The sequence below is a fragment of the Mirounga angustirostris genome, unplaced genomic scaffold (genome assembly GCF_029215605.1).
Source record: "Mirounga angustirostris isolate CCGP_5_RB_7025 unplaced genomic scaffold, mMirAng1.0.hap1 SCAF_8, whole genome shotgun sequence".
NCBI classification, from domain to species: Eukaryota; Metazoa; Chordata; class Mammalia; order Carnivora; family Phocidae; genus Mirounga; species Mirounga angustirostris.
Genome location: NW_026991716.1, coordinates 10,725,933 through 10,748,905, shown reverse-complemented (window position 1 = coordinate 10,748,905; position 22,973 = coordinate 10,725,933). Strand labels below are relative to the sequence as shown.

Below are 22,973 nucleotides of genomic sequence, written 5' to 3'. Positions count from 1 at the left end.
GGTAAGCACTGTGAATTGTGCAAGACTGTTGAATCTCAGATCTGTACCTATGAAACAAATAATGCAATATATGTTAAGAAAAAAAAAAAGAAGAAGAAGAAGGTAGCAGGAGGGGAAGAATGAAGGAGGGGAAATCGGAGGGGTAGACGAACCATGAGAGACGATGGACTCTGAAAAACAAACTGAGGGTTCTAGAGGGGAGGGAGGTGGGAGGATGGGTTAGCCTGGTGATGGGTATTGAGGAGGGCACGTTCTGCATGGAGCACTGGGTGTTATGCACAAACAATGAATCATGGAACACTACATCTAAAACTAATGATGTAATGTATGGGGATTAACATAAGAATAAAAAAATGGCCAACAGACACATGAAAAAGTGCTCGGCATCAGGGAAATCCAAAAAAAAAAAAAAAAAAGTCAGACACTTAGCCGACTGAGGCACCCAGGCGCCCCTAAATGTCTTTATCTCAATCTGCATGTGCACATCTGACCCCATACCTCTATTCTGAGAAATGAATGCCATCTGCAGGCTAATTAAATGCTGCCCCCTGTGACTCTCTCAGGATCCTCTCAGGGTCTGGAGCAGGTACTGTTGGTCCAGAGGCTCTTTGCAGCGCTCATTCTCGGCACCTCCAGGCAAACTTGCCCATGTGGGAGCCATCCTTCTCTATCCCTGCAGTGACCCAGCTCACTGTGTGAACTATATCGTCTTCCTGTGCTCCTTCCTCCTCTGTGCTCAGCTTTCCACAGGGCCTCCATCCCAGTGACAGGAGGATGTAGCGCATCACTCAACAGGTGACAAAGGCTACAGGCCCTGATCTGATCCATTACTTCTCATTCAGTCTAGACAACCTGGTGCGTTATCTCTAAAAGGAAATCCCACCAAGAGGCAATGTCCTTGAATCTCCAGTTGCCAGAAGAATCTCAGGTCCCCATCCCAGAAAAACTTGGACACTAGGCAAGGAACCAAGATTTGGGTGCAAATTCCCCATTACTGGAACCAGCAGGTACTCGGGAAAAATTAATAAGAGGCCAGTTTCTAGAACCAAGGGCATAGAGTCACAGCAAACCCACACCAAGAATGACTTGATGCTGAGATGTGGGTTTCAACACCCAAGACTTCCTATGTCTCCATAGGATATAGGGGTCCTGGTTCCAGAGTTGGCTGCCGGAGCTCAGTCAGCCACTGGGGCATAGTGGAGATAAAAACTAAGCAAGTTATGACACCCCTCCCCATACTTGCGTCATGTATATTCAAGCCAAAGGCCCAAGAGCAATACACTGCATGTGCTGAGGCAGCCTGTATCTCTGGTCTTTAATTACACTAGTGACTTTTTTTTTTTAATCCTGAATATAATATACAGGATTTCGCTGAAGAAGTCTTTAGAATCAAGCAGATATGTGCTCGAATTCTGTCTCTGCCATTTACTGGCCATTTACTATTGGGTCAGTCTTTCTCATTTCCTGCTTTGTTTTCTGTCAAAGAGAGATTTCAAGACAGTCCTAGTAACATTATTATGAGGACTAAGATGAACCTCAGCACGTAGCCTGGAATGATTCTTCCCAAACTTGTCTGCCTGTTGGAATCACCTCGGGAGCTTCGAACACTACAGACGCCCGTGTCTCACCTCCCCAGAGCGCATTTCTGGGATGAGGGCTGGGCTTTCGAATGTCTAACGGATCCCCGAATGATTCTAATGTTCACACAGGTTTAGGAGCACCTGGCATAGAGCCTGTCCTATCCTGAGCATTAAATATCTGTTAAATGAATGGAAACAACCAGCACTTGGCACACACGAGACTTTCCAGAATTCTTAGCTCCCTTCCCTTCCCTGACCATCTTCCCTCTCTTTCTACTGGGATGCCTGAAGATTAGTGCTGGGTTGTGATTCCAGTGGGTGTGGCTGGCTCGGGAGAATGCAGAAGGTTCTGGTACCGCGTGCTGTGATACCCGGCGGGAGGAGAAAAAGGCAAAGACAGGTTGCACTACAAGGGACAGCCCCCGGAGTCCTGTCAAGGGGATGGCTAACACGTTTGCTTCTGAGGATGCTGTCTGCAGTAAAGCACTCAACGCTCACTGTTAAGTCCCCTTGGAAACCAGAGCCTAGTTCTGTGCTCTCACTGGGGCTGCTGCAGGAATGAGCCAGAAGCTACAAAGAGTCAGTGGAGGGCGCCTGGGTGGCTCAGTTGGTTAAGCGACTGCCTTCGGCTCAGGTCATGATCCTGGAGTCCCGGGATCAAGTCCCGCATCGGGCTCCCTGCTCGGCAGGGAGTCTGCTTCTCCCTCTGACCCTCCTCCCTCTCATGCTCTCTGTCTCTCATTCTCTCTCTCTCAAATAAATAAATAAAATCTTTAAAAAAAAAAAAAAAAAGAGTCAGTGGAGAGTTTCAGCTGGTCCTGAGTTCTCTTCGTTTTTGGCTTTTATATTCAACTGTTGTTGTAGTAAATCCTTTGTTTGGTGTTCCCGGGTCAGCCATCTGAAGGTATCAGAGTTCCAAAAAGTTAAATGTGGGGCTTATTGGTTTCAGTGTCCCCTAATGGCTCTTGGAAAGAGACTCTGAATTCTGAGAGCAAGGCACCATCCAAATCACTCTAAGATATAGAAGATAGAGATATATCTCCTCTCCTTTCCACCAAATAGGAGGACTAGAGAGCTGCAGTGTTTCAGATGTGAGGGGGGGTCTGGCCTTTTACTCACTGCATAAGTTATGTGCTTATGGGTAAAGTAATATTTGGGGGCTCTCAGCATCTGGAACTGAGCACTGGAACATTGTTTGATGTGCAAAGCTTAGATTATACGCTATTTATGAGTCAGAGCAAATTCTCAAATTTCACCCCAGCAACATAACAGTAAACATTTAAGATACTTAAAAAAAAAAAAAAAATCGGCCAGTCTCAGGAATTGGGCAGTGATTCTCTGCTTGACCCAAGGATCCTGATGAAGTTAGGCTGGTCTTCCTTAGGAACAAGAAAACATCACAAATTACAGCTTCAGGAGACAAGACCTCCAGCCTACTCAATTTTTAAGACATGCATTCTGAATAAGAGAAGAACTTTATTTTTAGAGTAATTCTACACTTAATAAGGATTATATAGGTACTTTGAAAGTAGCATTTTTTTTATTTCAACTGGAAACTACTACAGATTAAAACTTTTCCATATTGACACTTTGGAACACTGAATTGTTTATGACAATTAAGAATATGCTGTCTTGCAATGTCCACAATAGCCAAACTGTGGAAAGAGCCAAGATGTCCATCGACAGATGAATGGATAAAGAAGAGGTGGTATATATATACAATGGAATATATACAGCCATCAAAGGGAATGAGATCTTGCCATTTGCAACGATGTGGATGGAACTGGAGGGTATTATGTTGAGTGAAATAAGTCAAACAGAGAAAGACATGTATCATATGATCTCACTGATATGAGGAATTCTTAGTCGCAGGAAACAAACTGAGTGTTGTTGGAGTGGGGGGTGGGGTGGGAGGGATGGGGTGACTGAGTGATAGACACTGGGGAGGGTATGTGCTCTGGTAAGCGCTGTGAATTGTGCAAGACTGCTGAATCTCAGATCTGTACCTCTGAAACAAATAATGCAATATATGTTAAGGAAAAAAAAAAGAAGATGGCAGGAGGGGAAGAATGAAGGGGGGGAAATCGGAGGGGTGGACGAACTATGAGAGACAATGGACTCTGAAAAACAAACTGAGGGTTCTAGAGGGGAGGAGGGTGGGAGGATGGGTTAGCCTGGTGATGGGTATTAAAGAGGGCACGTTCTGCATGGAGCACTGGGTGTTATGCACAAACAATGAATCACGGAACACTGCATCTAAAACTAATGACGTAATGTATGGGGATTAACATAACAATAAAAATAAATAAAAAATAAATTTAAAAAATGATGCTAATGACACCTTAACTACAAAAAAAAAAGATTAAAAAAAGCAACTTATAAAAAAAAAGAATATGCTGTCTTCATTAATATTTAGCACTTACATGTTTTACATTTTGTATTTGGTATTGGAAATATATGAGCCTAAGCCACATTTCCATCACTCTCAATTTTTTTAATTTTCCTATTTTTTAAAGATTATTTATTTGAGAGGGAGAGCACAAGCAGGGGGAGGGACAGAGGGAGAGGGAGAGGGAATCTTCAAGCAGACTCCCCGCTGAGTAGAGCCTGACGTGGGGCTCGATCTCACGACCCTGAGATCCTGACCTGAACCGAAGGCAGACACTTAACGACTGAGCCACCCAGGCGCTCCAATAAATAAATCTTTAAAAAAAAATTTTTTTTAAAGTCAGACACTTAACCAACTGAGCCATCCAGGTGCCCCTAATTTTCCTATTTTTTAATTGATCTAACTTATAATTCTTTATCATAGGTATACAGTTCTACTTCAGGTTTTAAAGTAAAATAGCGTAAACCCAAGTTTGTGGCATATGTGTGTTTCTATCCTACTAGTTTTAAGCTCTGGGGGGGTGGGGGGGCTTTCAAAACCTTAAAACAAATTTCCTCTATTGTCTAGCACCTTTTACTGTCATGTAAATTTGTTAGAACTTCATAATGAAAACAATATTTGAATTTCACGGGGCGCCTGGGTGGCTCAGTCGGTTAAGCGTCCCAACCTCTTGGTTTTGGCTCAGGTGGTGATCTCAGGGTCATGGAATCAAGCCCTGTGTCACTGGGCTCCATGCTCATTGGGGAGTCTGCTGGAGATAATCTCCTTCTCCTCCTCCCCCTGCTCATGTTCTCTCTCTCTCTCTAAAATAAAGTCTTTTTTTTTTTAAACATTTTTTTTTTAAAGATTTTATTTATTTATTTGAGAGAGAGAGAGAATGAGAGACAGAGAGCATGAGAGGGAGGAGGGTCAGAGGGAGAAGCAGACTCCCTGCCGAGCAGCAGGGAGCCCGATGCGGGACTCGATCCAGGGACTCCAGGATCATGACCTGAGCCGAAGGCAGTCGCTTAACCGACTGAGCCACCCAGGCGCCCAATGAAACTTTATTTATTTATTATTTTTTTATAAAGATTTTATTTATTATTTGACAGAGAGAGAATGAGAGAGAGAGAGAGAGCACATGAGAAGGGGGAGGGTCAGAGGCAGAAGCAGGCTCCCTGCCGAGCAGGAAGCCCAATGCGGGACTCGATCCCAGGACTCCAGGATCACGACCTGAGCCGAAGGCAGACGCTTAACCAACTGAGCCACCCAGGCGCCCTAAAATAAAGTCTTTTAAAAAAATATTTGAATTTCACATAGCAGCAAAAATAAGAGTAAGCATAGATCTTGATCAGAAAGAATTCAGGTTTTAGTGAGTTCACTATCAGCATTAGATGAACGAAGCCATCAGATGGGTCCTGGACCCTGATCACCTTCAGAGTTGACGGGCATCCAGGTCATAAGAGGCCCTTGCTTGGAGGTCAGTTTGAGGCATTAAAAAAATGAGTTCCAGAGGAAGAGTTTCCGTATCTCTTCCTTGGACCGCTCCAAAGAGTTTCAAAAACACCTAATAACCACTAATCTCTCTCTCTCATTGGTGGTTGCAGTTCCCAGTGGCCCAAAAAGTCAAATCCTCTCATCAGTTGGACCACATTTTTCTTATGATTCTCAATTGGCCAAGGCCGGTTTGAGTCACGTCCTGAGCTTTGGACATGACCCTGTGAATGTGGCCTTGTTTGCCTCTGAGTTGGCAGCATGAACCCAGTTTCCACCAACAGGGCTGTACAGCTCAGCCATGGTCCACTCCCGAGGTGGATCCCTACCTCGGGCCCAGGCCTCCCAAACAGACCCGTGAGGCACAGGTGTGCCCCCTCAGTGCCCGCTATGAGGGTTGAACCCCACTTCCTCATTGGTAGCAGGTTCTGAGTGACGTTAGCAAAATCCCAACTCTTAGTAAAGGCACCAGTCTGAAGGCAACGCTTTCCATCTTCTCTCTCCCACAGGGTCCAGTAGCATCAGCTGCATCAGCATTGTCTGTCCTCTCCCCGGGGCCTGGCCTTCTTCCACCCCCTCCTCCTCCCCCTCCCCCCGGGCCACCTCCACTCTTTGAGAATGAAGGCAAAAGAGAGGAGTCCTCCCCTTCACGCTCTGCTCTATTTGCCCAACTTAACCAAGGAGAAGGAATTACGAAAGGTGAGAAAACTGGACCTTGATGCTGTCTCCCTCTGGCTCCAGGCACACAGATCCCCCAGAGCCCACAGTGCGTCATTCCATCCCCATCCCCAACACACGGGGAGCTGCTGTTGGGAAAGCAGAAGCCTGCAATGTTCTTCATCTTGAGGCAGATGGGCTCCGTGGGCTGTTGCGTGGACCAGCAAGAAGAACTCAGAGTCTCTGGGTTCTAAGTGGACCACTGCACCGCATCACCACTTAAGCCTCTGATGCTCCAGCACCATCTACAACCAAGGCATTCAGACTGAGTGAAATAAAATGACAAACAATCGTACCTCTGTCCTCAAGCAGTATACAGGCTTGCCAAATAATTATATCACTGAAGTACTTTTGTCCTCACCAAGAACAGTTTTTTCTTTAAATCATGCAGCATTTAAAACATATCAGGATGTACATGCATTCTAAACAATAAGGTTGATGAAAATGCATTTGTGTTTTAGACAGGTAATAGGAGTTATTGTATAGTTGTCCTTGTGCACTGGGCTAGGAGCTAAGAGCCCCAAATTCTAAATTTTTCTCTGGCTCCAACTGGCTGGGCTGTCCCCTTATCTGCAAAGTAAGGGAATGGATTCATAACCCTAAAGTCGATTCCTTACTCTGACATATACTCGCTGGGATGCCATGTCCTTGTAAGCTATGCCTGGGGAATGATTTTGCCACGAGAAAAGAAGTAAATCATGTGGTCCTTTTTGGCCAGGTGCTTTGCTTTTTGTAGAATTTTTATCCATCATCTTATCTCCTTAAAGAAGAGGTTTCTCCAGCTTAAAAAATGTTTACAGTGCTTCTGATTAACACTAAATTTATAAGGTCTCAGACTCTGCCTATTACTAACCTTGAGAGATTAATTATCAAAATTTCTTGTGCTGTTTACATCACATTGATCTAAGAAGTTAGGGACATTTCCCTTTGCATAAAATACAAAGACACGTGGTTGTGTGTTACCTTCCCAGGGCTCCGGCACGTCACAGATGACCAGAAGACATACAAGAATCCCAGCCTACGGACTCAAGGAGGACAAACTCCATCTCCTACCAAAAGCTACACTCCAGGCCCCAGGGCTCCCCAGTCTCATCCTCCTCAGAAGCATGCTCCTGTGTTCGAGCTGGAAGGAAAGAAATGGAGAATAGTGAGTGAAGCCCTTTAATCTTTATTCCCGACACACTCCAGTGAAAGGTCGTTGCTAAACCGTTGACTAAGGTCGAAGGGTTACTGAGGCTAAACCTTTTACCAAGGTCTTCTGGGTTTCTGAGTGAAGTGACAAAGACACAAGCCGCTGGCTAGAGTAGAAGCCAGGACATTTCTGAATGTTCCGTCAACTTTTTGTTGTTGTTGTTTTTCACTTACTGCTCGTGCATCGTTTTCCTCAACGTTTTAAAATTATTTTTTTAAACTGTGGTAAAATCACAGCACATAACATTTGCCATCTTCACATCTAAGTGTATGTAATGACCCATGGGCATGAAGTGCATTCACCCTGCTGTGCGGCCATCAGCCCATCCTTCCAGAGAACTCTTCCATCTTGTAAAACTGGAACCCTGTGCCCCTCAGATAACCTCTCCCCGTTCCCCCCGCCCCAGCCCCAGCATCCACCTTTCTACTTGCTGTCTCTACTTGACCACTCTTTCCATAAACTTTTTTTTTTTTTTTAAGATTTATTTATTTATTTGAGAGAGCGAGAATGAGAGAGTACATGAGACGGGGGAGAGTCAGAGGCAGAAGCAGACTCCCCGCGGAGCAGGGAGCCCGATGCGGGACTCGATCCTGGGACTCCAGGATCATGACCTGAGCCGAAGGCATTCGCTTAACTGACTGAGCCACCCAGGCGCCCCTTACCATAAACTTTTAATCTGTGCCCCATTCTGGTTGTAGGATGTTCTGTCCCACTGACAGAGGCACTAACGTAACCTACCACGCCACCCAGCACTTGCAACCTCTGTGTGAACAGGACAAAGACCCTTCAAATGTACATGAAAGCTGGTGCCTCCTGCCAGTCCAGAGCTTCCCCAGAGGTGGAGGACCAAAGTCCCCAGAAAGGTTGTCTTGGGCTGACAGTACACATGGACTTACACCACTGTTGTCACCAGCCTATTTGCCCACAGCGTTAAGTCCAGATTCAGGAGACAGACTTAACGGAAAGCTCCCATACCCACCCACCAGCCCGGGTGCCTGATATTTGACTGTTGGCAAATGGACCCTGACCCACTTCCAGGCAGTGGCTACATCCATTTCCATCATTACAATAATAGAGGAAGACCTGGGGTTTGGTCTGTAAAAAAAGGTGGTTTGGAAAGAACATATTGAAAAGCTGTATTGAATGTTGAACCCTGTCGTAATTTCAGCCTGCGATGGGCTCCATCCACTTGCACATCCTGAGATTCAATATTTGCATGTGTTTTAATTCTAGGAGTACCAAGAGGACAGGAATGACCTGGTGATTTCAGAGACGGAACTGAAACAAGTGGCTTACATTTTCAAATGCAACAAGTCCACTCTACGGATGAAAGGAAAAATCAATTCCATTACAATTGGTACAGCAGAACCGGGGCCCTGTGGTTACTATGACCAGTTGTTGTGCATAAACATGCTATGTGGGTTTAATGGAGCTTTGCTTTGTTTTGTTTTTCCTAGACAACTGTAAGAAGTTTGGCCTCGTGTTTGACAACGTGGTAGGCATTGTGGAAGTGATCAATTCCAAGGATATTCAAATGCAAGTAAGGGGCCTTTTCTTTCTTTCCTGTCTTTCTTTCTAAAGATTTTATTTATTTACTTGCAAGTGAGTCGGGGGAGGGGCAGGGAGAGAGAATCTTAAGCAGACTCTCTGCTGAGCACAAACCCAATGCAGGGCTCTTTCTCACGACCCTGAGATCACGACCTGAGCCGAAACCAAGAGTCGGACACTCAACCGACTGAGCCACCCCGGTGCCCCCATATAAGTGGCCTTTTCAGCCAAGCCCTCTGCCCACTTTGCAGCTTTGCTCAGACCATCCAGCTGCCTGCACGGGGCCAGCCATGTTCACCTGGAGAACTCCTCTTCCCTTTCCTTCAGACACAGCTCTGTCATCACTCCTCTCTTGGATGGTGTTAATTCTTCCTTTTCAATCCTTATAACACATCCTATCTGGCATTGCAATCGCCGTTTACCATGCCTGTTTTCAGGGGCACATAATTAGTCTTTACGGCCCCAGAAACTCGCACAGCACTTACACACGGTAGGTCTCCAGTAAATGTTTGGTGAGGTGGTGATTGGGAGGCATCAACTAATGAATGAACACAGATGCTAAGAGATTCTCCCAACCTAACAGCACCATCCCGAAGAGAATTTTCTTTGTTCAGGCAGCATTGGTTCTGAGTAAGGAGGAGGAAGAGTTTCCGAAGTCAGTGAGATAATCAGACCAACAACCTGGAAAGTAGGATTGGAATTGAATTTGCAAACTAGGAAAAAAACATGCACTCCTTTAGTTAATTTTGATTTAACCCAATTGGATTTTACAATATGCCAAAAGCTAAAGGACCTCCTGCCTTTGGCCAGTTACAACTTCCACCTTTGATTACACTCTCTTCATATTTTTTTTTTTTTAAGATTTCTTTTAAGTAATCTCTATACCTAACGTGGGACTCGAACTCACAACCCCGAGATCCAGAGTCACATGCTCTACCCACTGAGTCAGCCAGGCACTCCTCTCTTCAAATTTTTAATTAACCCCTATGATCCCATGTTTCCTGATAATGTTTGTTAACATTGGATTCTGGTGGGTTGTTTTTTTTTTTTTAATTTTTTTTTTTTAAAGATTTTATTTATTTATTTGACAGAGAGATAGAGAGCACAAGTAGGCAGAGTGGCAGGCAGAGGGAGAGGGAGAAGCAGGCTTCCCGTGGAGCAGGGACCCGGATGCGGGGCTCGATCCCAGGACCCTGGATCATGACCTGAGCCAAAGGCAGCTGCTTAACCGACTGAGCCACCCAGGTGCCCCTGGATTCTGGTTTTATAGATCTTTGTCTCCTGTTTTACTGGGCTTTTTCCTGCCATCACTTTTAATTAGAGTACATCCGAATGGACATTTTACATTTCTCTCACTGCTATTTAAGACGTTGGTTTTGTGTGTGTCCGGTTAATGCAAAGAGCCCTGCACGGGGCACCCGAGCCCTGGGCACGAGCCCCGGCTCCATCCTCACCCACAGCGCACACTTGGGCGGTTGGCTTCACCTCTGACTCCGAGGTCCCTGCCCTGAAACGCAAGGTTAGCTGGGGAATTCTAAGTCCTCCATAGCCCAGATTCCAAATATTCGTGCCACATAGGCTCTGTGGGTACGTGTATCTCTTCCACATTCCAGTTCCGTATTTTCTCTGCAGTGCGTCTGTGTAAATCCCTTTCCCCCTCGAATCATTCTGCTTCCACTGCTTCACAAATTCCATTCCTGGATAGAGAACCACATTAGGAGAGAGCAGCCAAGCAACTCCTCCCAGGCAGTTACTAGTTTGTTGTCTTCACCGTGTAAACGGGAAACGCGACCAGCCTCGGATCTTACTTTAGGTTCTAAAATGTGAGTCATAGCATAGAGCACGCACTCGATCATTCCTTTGCCAGATGTTTACTGAGCACGTCTGATATGCCCGGTACTGTTCCCAGCTCTGCAAATATCAGTAAGCAAATGAGACAAAAATCCTTGCCTTCATGAAGCTTGTATTCTGTAATACCACCTTCCAATTTAGCATTACTGACAGCCACATTTCTCCATTTATTGAATAATGTTGCCTCTCCCAGAGTATTGTGCATGAAAATTTTAAGGAAGTCACTCATCATCAGAAGTCCAATTCCTCAAGGAGAAATATGGCTCATATAAACCTAATAATGAGGCCACAATTTCTGAAGAACTCTTTTTGGATAGTGGAAGTTCCTACATAAAGATCCAGGCTTTCTCCCTCTTCACATTATTTTTAACCAACCCCCCCACCCAAAGTCACGGAAATAATATTCTATGACTGAGGTGAGAACACATATTTAGCCAGGTGAAAAATATCCTGGAAATAATCTAATCTAATATACCCCCTCTTACTGTTAGAGAGTTTATTCCAAACTTCCTTTTATTCTTACAGAAATGGGATTGGGTAGCACTGATGAAACCATCTATAAGGAGTTAGCATTTTTTTATTTTTTTATTTTTTATTTTTTTTAAGATTTTATTTATTTGAGAGAGAGAATGAGAGACAGAGAGCACGAGAGGGAAGAGGGTCAGAGGGAGAAGCAGACCCCCCGCTGAGCAGGGAGCCCGATGTGGGACTCGATCCCGGGACTCCAGGATCATGACCTGAACCGAAGGCAGTCGCTTAACCAACTGAGCCACCCAGGCGCCCAGGAGTTAGCATTTTTTTTAAGATTTATTTATTTATTTGAGAGAGTGAGGGAGAGAATGAGTGCATGCAGGAGCAGGGGGAAGGGCAGAGAGAGAAGGAAGGAGAAAATCTCAAGCAGACTCCCTGCTGAGCTTAGATCCTGAGATCATGACCTGAGCTGAAATCAAGAGCTAGATGCTTAACCGACTGAGCCACCCAGGTGCCCTAGGAGTTAGCATTTTTCAATAAAAATACATCATGTTCAAAATTAAAAACCAGTTGAATTAAGTATAAAACATGAAGCTATAGAAAATGGGAAGAAAACAGTTTTAAATATTCATCAAATTTCTGGAGGGAGACATAATTCTAAATTGAGAAGTAATAGAAATTATCCAAAAAGATATGTCTACTTAAAAATTTTAAACTTCTGAATTTTACACAAAAATAGTTACCATGTAACCATTTTTAAAAGTGATTTAGAAAGAAGGGCACCTGGGTGGCTCAGTTGGTTAAGTGTTCAGCTCTTGGTTTGGGCTCAGATCACGATCTTCGGATCGTGAGATTAAGCTTCACATCAGTGTCGGGCTCCACGCTGGGTGTGGAGCCTGCTTAAGATTTTCCCTCTCCCTCCGCTCCTCCCGCCCCTCACTTGCACGTTCTCTCTCTAAAAAAGAAATAAATAAAATAACTGTAGTTTTATGTATAAAAATGACTGTAGTTATATGAATAAAAATAGGTAGATCTCAAAAGCAGCATTGAGCAATGAAGACACATGACAGAATGGCAGGCACTAGAAAATGTGTCCCTTTATATAAAGATTGAAAACATGCAAAACAATACACACGTTAAATATACTTGTGAGGACCTGAAACTAATATCACACCGTATGTTAACTAACTGCAATTTAAATAAAAACTTAAAAAGAAAGAAATACACTTATGAGGGCGCCAGGTCACCCGACTCGGGGATAGTCCTGGTGTAAATGGTCAGCACAAAATTCAGAAGAGTGGTTTCATCTAGGGAGGGAGAAGAGAGTGAATGAGGTGCTGGATGGTACAGAGAGGACTTCAACCATGCTATAAGATTATAGTCCTTAAAAAAAAAGGCCACTAAGCCAAAATGTTAAACTCTGATAAAGCTGTTTGACATATATATGTTTACGTATTTTTTATATTTTCTATGTTTCTATGTTTGAAATACATCCTAATTTTTTTAAGGATATGACATGTGTTCTAAAAATAATGTAGAAGGATATACCGTGGTTATCTGTCCAAAAGGGATAGAAACCTGACAGCAGGGTTCAGAGATGAGAGAGACATTTTATTGAATACTTTTCAAGCTTTTGGATTTTCAAACCAAGTGAATGTCATTACCTATTTAAAACATTTAATACATTGTTTCAAAAGGGCCTGCACACAATAGAAATCAGTGGTTCCCCCAGGGGTGAGGACAGGTATTGACTGTAAGTGGGCACTAGGAGTGATGGAAATATTCTAGAACTGAAGTGATAGTTGCACAGTTCTGTAAACCTACTAAATATCATTAAATTGTGCACTTAGAACAAGTGAATTTTAGGGGTGCCTGGGTGGCTCAGTCGGTTAAGCATCTGCCTTCGGCTTAGGTCATGATCCCAGGGGCCTGGGATGGAGCCCCTCCTCATAGTCAGGCTCCATGCTCAGCGGGGAGTCTGCTTCTGCCTCTGCCTCTCCCCCTACCCCCTCGCCCTGCCCCCTGCTCCTACTTGCTTGCTCCCTCTCAAAGAAATAAAATCTTTAAGAAAAAAGAAAAGGTGAATTTTATGTTTGCAGATTTTACCTCAATTACTTAAAAAAAAGACTGAAAGGAAGAAAGGGGCATGCACCAAAGTTCATATAATTTGGGCCAGTAATTCTGTTTTTGGCAAACTACCCTCAAAAAAGAGTACACATTATGAGGGAGAGAAGAGACCTAAATATAACATTGAAATTTTTTAAATTGTTATAGAGAAATAGGGGCGCCTGGCTGGCTCAGTCAGTGGAGTGTGCAACTCTTGATCTCAGGGTTGTGGGTTCGAGCCCCACATTGGGTGTAGAGATTACTTAAAAATAAAATCTAAAAAAATTTTTTCTAAAAGATTTATTTATTGATTGATTTGACACAGAGAGAGAGGGAGCACAAGCAGGGGGAAGTGCAGAGGGAGAGGGAGAAGCAGGCTCCCCGCTGAGCAGGGAGCCCAGGACCCTGGGATCATGACCTGAGCCAAGAAGGCAGGCGCTTACCTGACTGAGCCACCCAGGCGCCCCTAAAAAAACTTTTTATAGAGAAACAAATTTATGAAAAACCTAACTAATCCAGAAATGCATTAAATGCTAGAGCACTGGCTTGGGCAGGATCACACATCACCTGTCACTGAGTAGAGGAGATACTCTTTGGCCCAGTTCTCTTGATAAGAAACCATCTCTGTTCTCAGCGCGGTCCCAGACCACCAGGGGAAATGAGCACATAGACAATCGAGTCTAATGCAGCGTTGACCAAAACGCTGTGGAAAAGGACCCATTCTTACCATATCAAGGCAATGTTTTTTGTTTGTTTGTTTGTTTGTTTGTTTTTAAAGATTTTATTTATTTATTTGAGAGAGAGAGAGAAACAGCATGAGAGGGGATAGGGTCAGAGGGAGAAGCAGGCTCCCCACTGAGCTGGGAGCCTGATGTGGGACTCGATCCCAGGACTCCGGGATCATGACCTGAGCCGAAGGCAGTCGCTTAACCAACTGAGCCACCCAGGTGCCCATTTAAGGTCTACTGTTGCTTTTTCAGACTTTTAGATATGTGGCGTATTGAAGCGTTTTTAATATAGCATAGCAATATATAAATATAAGTAAACTGTATTAGTGTCATGCGCTTGCCTCACGTGTCCCCATTCTGCCTCACAAACAAATCACTGAGGATCCACTGACAGTTTACCCTTTCTCCCGTCTTGCCTCACTCCCTGTACCGTCCTGGGCAGCGTATAGATGTTCTTCATCACTCTAAGATAAACAAATCTAGAAATTACCAAAACATTACTGCTGACACGTTCTTGAAATATAGATATATGTATTATTACTATTGTAGGGTATCTATGGCAAAGCCTTGTGCTTACCTGACCTTGAACTACCTCTGCTTTTTTTTTTTCTTTCTTTCTTTTTTGGCACTGGGGCTCATTTCTAACTCAGTGTCCAGTTTCTATGGAGAGAGGAGAAAACAGAGAAGTGTGGTGACCTGGCTAGACTCCCCCTAAGGAATTCTTTACATCGTCTGCACCATCAACGGGAGTTGCCCCTTGGGTTTGCAATCCAGCCTTTTCTTCAGGGTGAAAGAGGAGATGTCTTTATCATTTCAATTACCATTACAAGAAGGAAAATCATAGAGTTGTAATATGGTCACTGGGGGAACAGTCTGCCCCTATAGAGATTTGGGGGCTAGGGAGAATGTCTGAAACCTGTTAAAAGAGAAATTTGAAACTGAGCAGAATTTTTATAGCACTTAGATATTTGTAAACAATATAAAGAATCACCTCCTCTTGTGTATGGTCCTATTCATGCAGTGAGTAGCCTGAACCAAGTCCCCACTCTTGGCTCCTGGAATTAATACATTTCAAAATACCTAGACACTCATTGTCTTACTCAAGCTTCCCATTCAGCCAGTGAGATTGTTATCTAGCAAAAGATTTACATGAAAAGAATTGTAGTGTTTCTTATTTAGGTGCAAGAAAAAATCTACTCAATTACAGAATAATGTATTTACTCTGAAATGACAATATTAGCATTTGTTTTAACCCAAGATTCACAGACTTGTCAGAACTAAAATTTTAAGGAAATAAAAGCAAATGCGTCTTGTTACTTTTATCCGTGAAATCAAATCTATGTTTCAAATCCACTAGAGGGTTGTGAGACTTTTTCTGAACACTTAGTTGCTGTTTTCACATTAATCCCTTTATTTGGTCTCAGGAAAAGAGACCCTGAGGCTTGAGAATCCCTTTGTGTGGTCCTTTCATTCTGTCCCCAAATGACACCCACCGGTTCAGCCTGCAGACGTTGCTGCTAACCAGCCTGACCCAGCTCTTCCTAAAGCTGGGGGAAGCCCATGGATGGGGCTTTATTCGTCATTTTTATTTATGTGGGTGCCAGGCTGTTCTCTTGTCTATTTCAGGTAATGGGGAAAGTGCCAACAATTTCCATTAATAAGACAGAAGGCTGTCACATATACCTCAGTGAAGATGCGCTGGACTGTGAGATCGTGAGTGCCAAATCGTCTGAAATGAATGTCCTTGTTCCTCAGGATGGTGATTATGTAAGTACCTTTTAAAAGCCGGTGAAGAATTTTTCTTGAGCCTGCCTTCATAACATTCGACGAGACTGATTCATTAACTCCCAACCTAGGAGCTTCATTTGCGGAATAATCCACAGGCAGGAGAGGAATTCAGAGAGTTGCTTTGCGTCTTGCTCCTCCTCTGTTGGTTTCTTGGCTGTGCGCATTCCTCGAAGGGTGATTCTCTGGGCCGTTTACTAATAATTTACCTTCAGGGGCTAGCTTTTATCAAACAGTGCCTCATGCATCTGAGTTCATGGTATTTAGGGCTAAATATTGTCCTTTGCTGTGGTGGAGGCAAGCAGAAAGGAGGGAGAAATGCTTTGGGGGGGAAAGTGGGAGGCGGGGGTGGGGGTGACGCTAAGTGGACCTGTTTCTGTAGGTATACTTCTGTCAGGGGTTCTCAAACTCAGCAGGAGGATCCGCCCAGAAGCTCCATGAAAATGCCAGCTCCCGGGGCGCCTGGGTGGCTCAGTCGTTAAGCGTTAAGCGTCTGCCTTCGGCTCAGGTCATGATCCCAGGGTCCTGGGATGGAGCCCCGCATCGGGCTCCCTGCTCCACGGGAAGCCTGCTTCTCCCTCTCCCACTCCCCCTGCTTGTGTTCCCTCTCTGGCTGTCTCTCTCTCTGTCAAATAAATAAATAAAATCTAAAAAACAAAAACAAAAACAAAAAACTTTAAAAAATTTTTTAAAAATAAATAAAATTAAAAAAAAGAAAAAAGAAAATGCCAGCTCCCAGAGCCTGCGCCTGGAGGTTGGATTCGGGAGGCTTCGGGCGGGGTCTGGGGAATCTGTATTTTAATGGGCGTCTCGGGTGATGTCGTCAGCTCATCCAGCCCTTCCGAGACACCCAAAGTGATTCAGCCACCATTTGTTTTCTATGCCTCCTCTCCCCCAACAAAGCAGCTTTTTTTTTTTTTTTTAAGATTGTATTTATTTGACAGAGAGAGACAGGAGGAGAGGGAACACAAGCAGGGGGAGGGGCAGAGGGAGAAGCAGGCTTCCTGTGGAGCAGGGAGCCCAATGCAGGGCTCGATCCCAGGACCCTGGGATCGTGACCAGAGCCAAAGGCAGACGCTTAACAACTGAGCCACCCAGGCGCCCCAACAAAGCAGCTTCTAAGAGAAGCATGCAGATATCCTCACACGTTGCAAAAGAAGTCCAAAGGAATACATTTTCTGCATCGTGCCTTGTGGCGGACTTGCAGCTCTAGCTCTTTGAAAGCAAGTTGCTGCTTCCTACTCGTTGTCGCTTCTTGGAAGTACAGATAAATCCAGAGATGATTCCCTCTGATTCTAACTGTGCAAGGGGACAGTGAACCAGGGGAGGATGGGAGAAGAAGTAACCTCGAAGGCACCCCATTAGCCTGTGGGCCAGTCACGAGCCCCGTCCTTAGGCAGACAGCAACCGTGCTCGAATGTTCTCCTCTCGCGGGTCAGTAAATTCTTCAGCACCGCCCAGCCACGTGCTACAGAATGCAGCCTAGAATCCTTCATGTAAGGCTGAAAAACAAAAGTCTGCCAGCACCGGACTGCTGGCTGTTTGGCTAGCCTAACCCCGTTATTGAGAAGAGCCCTCTCGCGTTCTCTACCTAAAGCTACTGAGGAGCTAAAGCTGATACAGAACACCTTCCAGCCGGAGAGCCAAAAATTAGGGGGGTCCCTGGCCTTTGCAGCTGGTCCAGCAGAAGGCTCATCTGCATGGGAGCTGGATCTGCTAAGAAAAGCAGTGGGTCTGGATCAGCGTTCCAGACTAATTCGGCTAGCGTCCCTGGGCGTGGTCCCAGGCATCTGTACTTGTCAAAGCTTCTCAGGTGATTCCACTGTGGAGCCAAGCTTGAGATCCACTGACCTAAGGCGTGAGTATAGGTCGGAACCCGAGCTTTTGTGCTGAAGGAGCCTTCCCCCTATCGGCAGGTTATCTTGTGCCCTCATTCCATGGTCCTCTTAGTACATTTTCTAGTGAGCGGTAGTAGGGAGCAGGCAAAGGTCCTGCCATGGACATTGTAATCTGGGATCGGATGGTGGGGATGATTCATCCTGAAGGAAGTCCATTACCCAGAGAAGAATGTCATCATGTGACTACCACTTCACTCCCCCCAAAAAAGATGTGGAACGGCTATATATAGTACGGTTAACTATCAAAGAGATACCTTCACTCTGGAGCATTCTCTACCTGGCCTGGTACTTGAGAGCAAGCACCAAGCCTTGTTTACTTCCAGAAGAGGCAGGTGGATCCCACATCTAAGAAGATATGTACTCGTGTGTGGGTTCCACTGAAAGATGGTATCTCATTGATGGAGGAGCGGGGCACCGGCTTATCAGACACTTGGTGCTCCAGCCATGCTTTGTGCACACAACGTCCCGGGAGGGCACCGAAGCCAGGGCCAAAGCGGACTGCCTCTCCCCTTCCTTGTCGAGCCTTTTCTGAAATGACTGCAGAATCACTTTCTGGGGAAAAGGAGAGATTCCAAACTACTTTTTTTTTTTTTAAAGATTTTATTTATTTATTTGACAGAGAAAGACACAGTGAGAGAGGGAACACAAGCAGGGGGAGTGGGAGAGGGAGAAGCAGACTCCCTGCCGAGCAGGGAGCCCGATGCAGGACTCGATCCCGGGACTCCAGGATCATGACCTGAGCCGAAGGCAGTCGCTTAACCAACTGAGCCATCCAGGCGCCCTTCCAAACTACTTTTATTTTGGCTCCATCCCCCTGCCCTCCCCCTCCTCCGACAACCCCCCCCCCCGTGGTGCACGCACGTGTATCTCCCAATGGGAGGAGTAGGTGACAGGATGCAAAGTAACACATTGATATATGACCCAAAGCACATCTTCGTAGCTCATCAAAGAGTATACAGAGAACGCCGGGGCCAAGCCTTTCTACTCGGTGTGACTAGGGATCCGCAGCCTCAGTGCCCCCTCGGAACTTGTTGGAAATGCAGATCATCATTCTCTTCCCCAGATCTACGGAATCAGAACCTGCATTTTAACAGGCTCCCCGGGTGATCCTGTGCAAGTTTGCGTGTGGTGGTGAATGGGTAGAGAGGCTGTCTGGCTTGAAGTCTGGCTGCCCTGCTTACAGCGATACCATCTTCAGCCAGCTGTTCGACCTCTCAGACCTGCGTCCTGTAGATGGCATCTCAAGAACACCCGGCTCCTAGGGCTGTAGACTAACGGAGTCCACATATATCTAGTACTTAGAAGACTGCCTGGTTCTTAGTAGGTTCTAGTTTTAATGATGATGCTAGCAGGTAGTTACAGAACCTACACACAATTATGCAGGTCTCCACGGGACCCAGAAGACCTCTCCACAACACAGGTTTGGGTTCCATAAAATGTCTTTCTCTGCCATGACACTGATCAGCCTTCCATCTGTTTAAGTAACTTTGTTCTTCTGCATTTTTCCAGAGAGAATTTCCTGTTCCAGAACAGTTCAAGACAGCCTGGGATGGATCCAAGTTGGTCACTGAACCTGCAGAAATTATGGGCTAACCTCCAGAGAGACCAAACCCCCTGACCTGAATCCATCAAAAAAAAAAAAAAAAAAAAAAGCAGCATTAAACACCTAGAAGTGGCAGTAACATGTACGGCTTTAGTTTTGGCCTTCAACAATTCTGTGTTCTAGAAACAGCATCATTTCTGGCATGCCTTCGTGGGCATTTTGAAGTATTTAACGTGTCTTCATGATTTGCCTTTGTGTGTGATTTGAGTTCCACCTGATGACTTGTGAGCATTACACATTTAAAGGGGGGTAAAAATAGTATTCTGTTCCCCTAATATCATTAACACGATAGCTGATAGGTAAAAATACTGCATGATTCAATTTGACACTTATGTTTAATTGCTAGTTGGAAAATAAAACCTCTGAGAATCTAAGATGTACATTTTTACCTTTAGGCAATTTCTATGTGATGTAGTAGTAGTAGTTATGCTCTGAAAAATCTAACTTTTTTTTTCCCCATTTTTACCAAATGTTCACATTTATCAGCACGGATACATTGTCAGCATGAATACATATTTCCACCAATTTTTTACAAAACATAAGAAAATTCCATTGACGATATCCAGTTACTTGGTCCTTAGAAGACTTGTATTCTTTACAGTTACTAAAAACTACAAGTAGGTTCTAATGATTTATCTTAAAACATTCTTCTGCCATGTCACATGGAAAACTTTTACTTCTCTACAGAAAGATTTTTATGCCAAAAGATTGGTGGGAGGAAGCAGATGTATGTAGTACCTCGCAATTTTGCTTGAAGATCAAGCTCAATTTTTTGTTTCCCAATTTTGAACCTGCTGAATATCAGATGCGTTGTAAATTATGTCATTAATGTTGTACTATAGACTTTTCTTTCTCACTTGCCAGACTTCTAACCGGTCTCCAAAAAAAAAAAAATGAACGTTAAAAAGCCATAGCTGTAATACTTCTTCCAAAACCTGAAGGATTGTTTGTTGGTTTGACTTGCTGCTCCTATTTTGTAGTATTGAAGAGTACATGCTTTTTCAACATAAGAGAAACTATGATACTCCTTTGTATCTTTTCAGTACACAGTGCTGAAAAATCTGCAACTTCTTGGATCACATATAATGCATTCTAGTATAATGCTTGCAGACCCAATACAAGCATACATATCGTGCCTACTATAGCCTTTGGAATACGTCATTTCCGTTTTTTAAATATCTTCTATATCCATATAGTATTCAAATTACTAATGCTCATGTACCAAGGTTTTGCTATAAAAGTTTTGTTCATATGAATAATGTGGCTTTAGTAAATATCTTTTTTTTCAACTGTAAACTTATTCTGAAATAAAGTAAAATTCTAATTGTTTAAATACTGTGATGAATTCTGGTTGTTAAAATTATTTTTTTTCTGCTTTGATTTGCCCCTCGATCATATATCAGATATGTTACATTCAGGGAAGACAGCTGAGTCCTCCTGGTTGGTTTGGAGAATGTATCCAGCATGCCATCAGCTTCCCAGAAGAATAGCTTCTTCAAGACAGATATCAGATAAAGCCATCTGCAGTTGGTATGACTGTCAGTCAGAAAATTCTAGAATCCAGTTGCATAATTCAAGTCCTCTTCACTGAGAAAACCCCTTCATAGATCTTCATTAATGTAAATATCCCAGAAAATAAATTTAGTTGTTAATAGGATACGATAATACATACACTATGTATTTACATGTATAATATAAATAAAAATAATTTTTATAATAAATTTGTAAATAGACTTCTGGAAGAAAAAATTATAAGTGGGAAGAAAAGACTCTAAAAAGGACATGCTACATACCCATTAAATAGTAATAATTTTATATTGAAAAAGTTGACTCAAAATTCTTAGACTCTGTCGACTGGCCTTGGGCTTGCACCAGATTTTCAAAATGCTTCACCACAGATACTGAAAATCTGGACTTGAGGTTCAATTATTTTATCAGCCCTGGGTCCTTAAGTCACCTACTGGTTTTATGAATTTGTTGAAAAAGCGGGGAAAAATAACAACTTTGGCAACGTATAGGGAAATGATTACCCAGACAATGCTGCATTTGCAATATGCTGTCCTTCTTGCACATTATGAAATTCCAAAGTTACCAATGCAATGACCTAAAAAATATTGTCAAAGGGGTAAGAAATCCATATGAGCAGAATTGCATGTCATGTACATTCACTAAACATCAAAACAAAACTGTCAGAACACTGAGTGCCAAGGGTCTCCTGTATCTTTCTGCTTTGCAGTGTTACAAAGTATCACTTTGTAGGATCGAATGATAAAATAATCCAGAATCTGTTGTTTTGAAAACCCTTTCCTTGATAATACAGCTTCCACTAAATAATCTGTTACCGATAGTTTTCCTTTGACAACAAGATGTCTTAAAATGAAGGATGTGTACTAACCACTTACCTACAGAAATTCTTTCTAGAACTGATAGGAAATATATACAGTTTTATTCATCTATTTTTTCGTTCATTGAAAATGTTTACTTCAACTACTTAAAGTCTAGATGAGTTAAAGAATCCCTTCATTTTATTTTATTTTATTTTATTTTTTAGATTTTACTTATTTATTTGAGAGAGAGAGAGAGCACATGAGAGGGGGGAGGGTCAGAGGGAGAAGCAGGCTCCCTGCCAAGCAGGGAGCCCGATGCGGGACTTGATCCAGGGACTCCAGGATCATGACCTGAGCCGAAGGCAGTCGCTTAACCAACTGAGCCACCCAGGCGCCCAAGAATCCCTTCATTTTAAAGACAGAGCTGAAGTCTAGTGATATTAGTAACTTGCATAAAGCAACCAGTTAGAGGTAAAGCAAGGACTAGAACACACACACACACCACCCCTTTTTGTAACTACTGTAATTGTAGTAGAATGTTTCTGAAACTCTCAAAGGACATAAATCCAGTGGCTTTCTGTCATTCCTCATCCACTGAGATTGTGGACACTGTCGTTTCCCTGTTAAACTCTATCTGATCTTGTGATACACAGTAAACTTCTCTGGCTCCTCTCCCTTCTTTTTCTCCCCCCTGTCAAATGCTCATTCGTCTCCCTTAACTTCGTCTATCACTCTTACGTAGATGACTGCCAGATCCACATCCCCAGCCTGAATCCATCTCCCTGGAGTCTTAACTCCCACTTGCCCAGAGAGTATTTCTACCTGCCTGTCCCACTTGCATTCCACATATCAAAAATGAATACACATTTGCCATACATATCCGTATTTTCCTCATCTGCCTTCCTAGCTGCAGTCAATTGTCATCATAGATCTACAACCAGACATTTCCCTTGATGGGAACCGCTGAAAGAGAACCAGATCTGGAAGGAACCATGGTTTAGTCTTAAACATGTTTAATTCAGGATATCTTTGTGACATTTAGTTGGAAATGAAGAGTACGCAGTTGGACATGGGTCTTTTCCATTGCCTCTGATGTGAAATCTTTAGGAAGCATTTCTAAGTTTCATATTCCAAGAATGACTTTCATTAAACATGTTCATTTCAAAACAATTATTTTTAAACCATTGGCACTTTCTGTACCATTTCAGATACAGATACAACTTAAGGGCTTTAATTGTTTCAACTGAGACAACTTGATTTAATAGCATTCACAGACTTCTTTGGCTAGTTTAGCCACAGCAATGT

At 43.6% G+C, this 22,973-nt stretch overlaps 1 protein-coding gene across 2 annotated transcripts in view; it reads left to right on the top strand.

The window, feature by feature from the left end:
• CAP2 (cyclase associated actin cytoskeleton regulatory protein 2) overlaps positions 1-20,677 on the top strand; it is a 138,513-nt gene extending 117,836 nt beyond the window's left edge. For both annotated transcript variants that reach the window (XM_064597138.1, XM_045866328.3), the window contains 6 exons: positions 5,952-6,141; positions 7,131-7,306; positions 8,585-8,708; positions 8,809-8,891; positions 15,682-15,822; positions 19,248-20,677. In XM_064597138.1, coding sequence (XP_064453208.1) covers positions 5,952-6,141; positions 7,131-7,306; positions 8,585-8,708; positions 8,809-8,891; positions 15,682-15,822; positions 19,248-19,331 — 798 coding nt within the window. In that variant the 3' untranslated portion in view covers positions 19,332-20,677. The remainder of the gene's footprint in view (positions 1-5,951; positions 6,142-7,130; positions 7,307-8,584; positions 8,709-8,808; positions 8,892-15,681; positions 15,823-19,247) is intronic.
• The last annotated feature ends 2,296 nt before the right edge of the window (positions 20,678-22,973 follow it).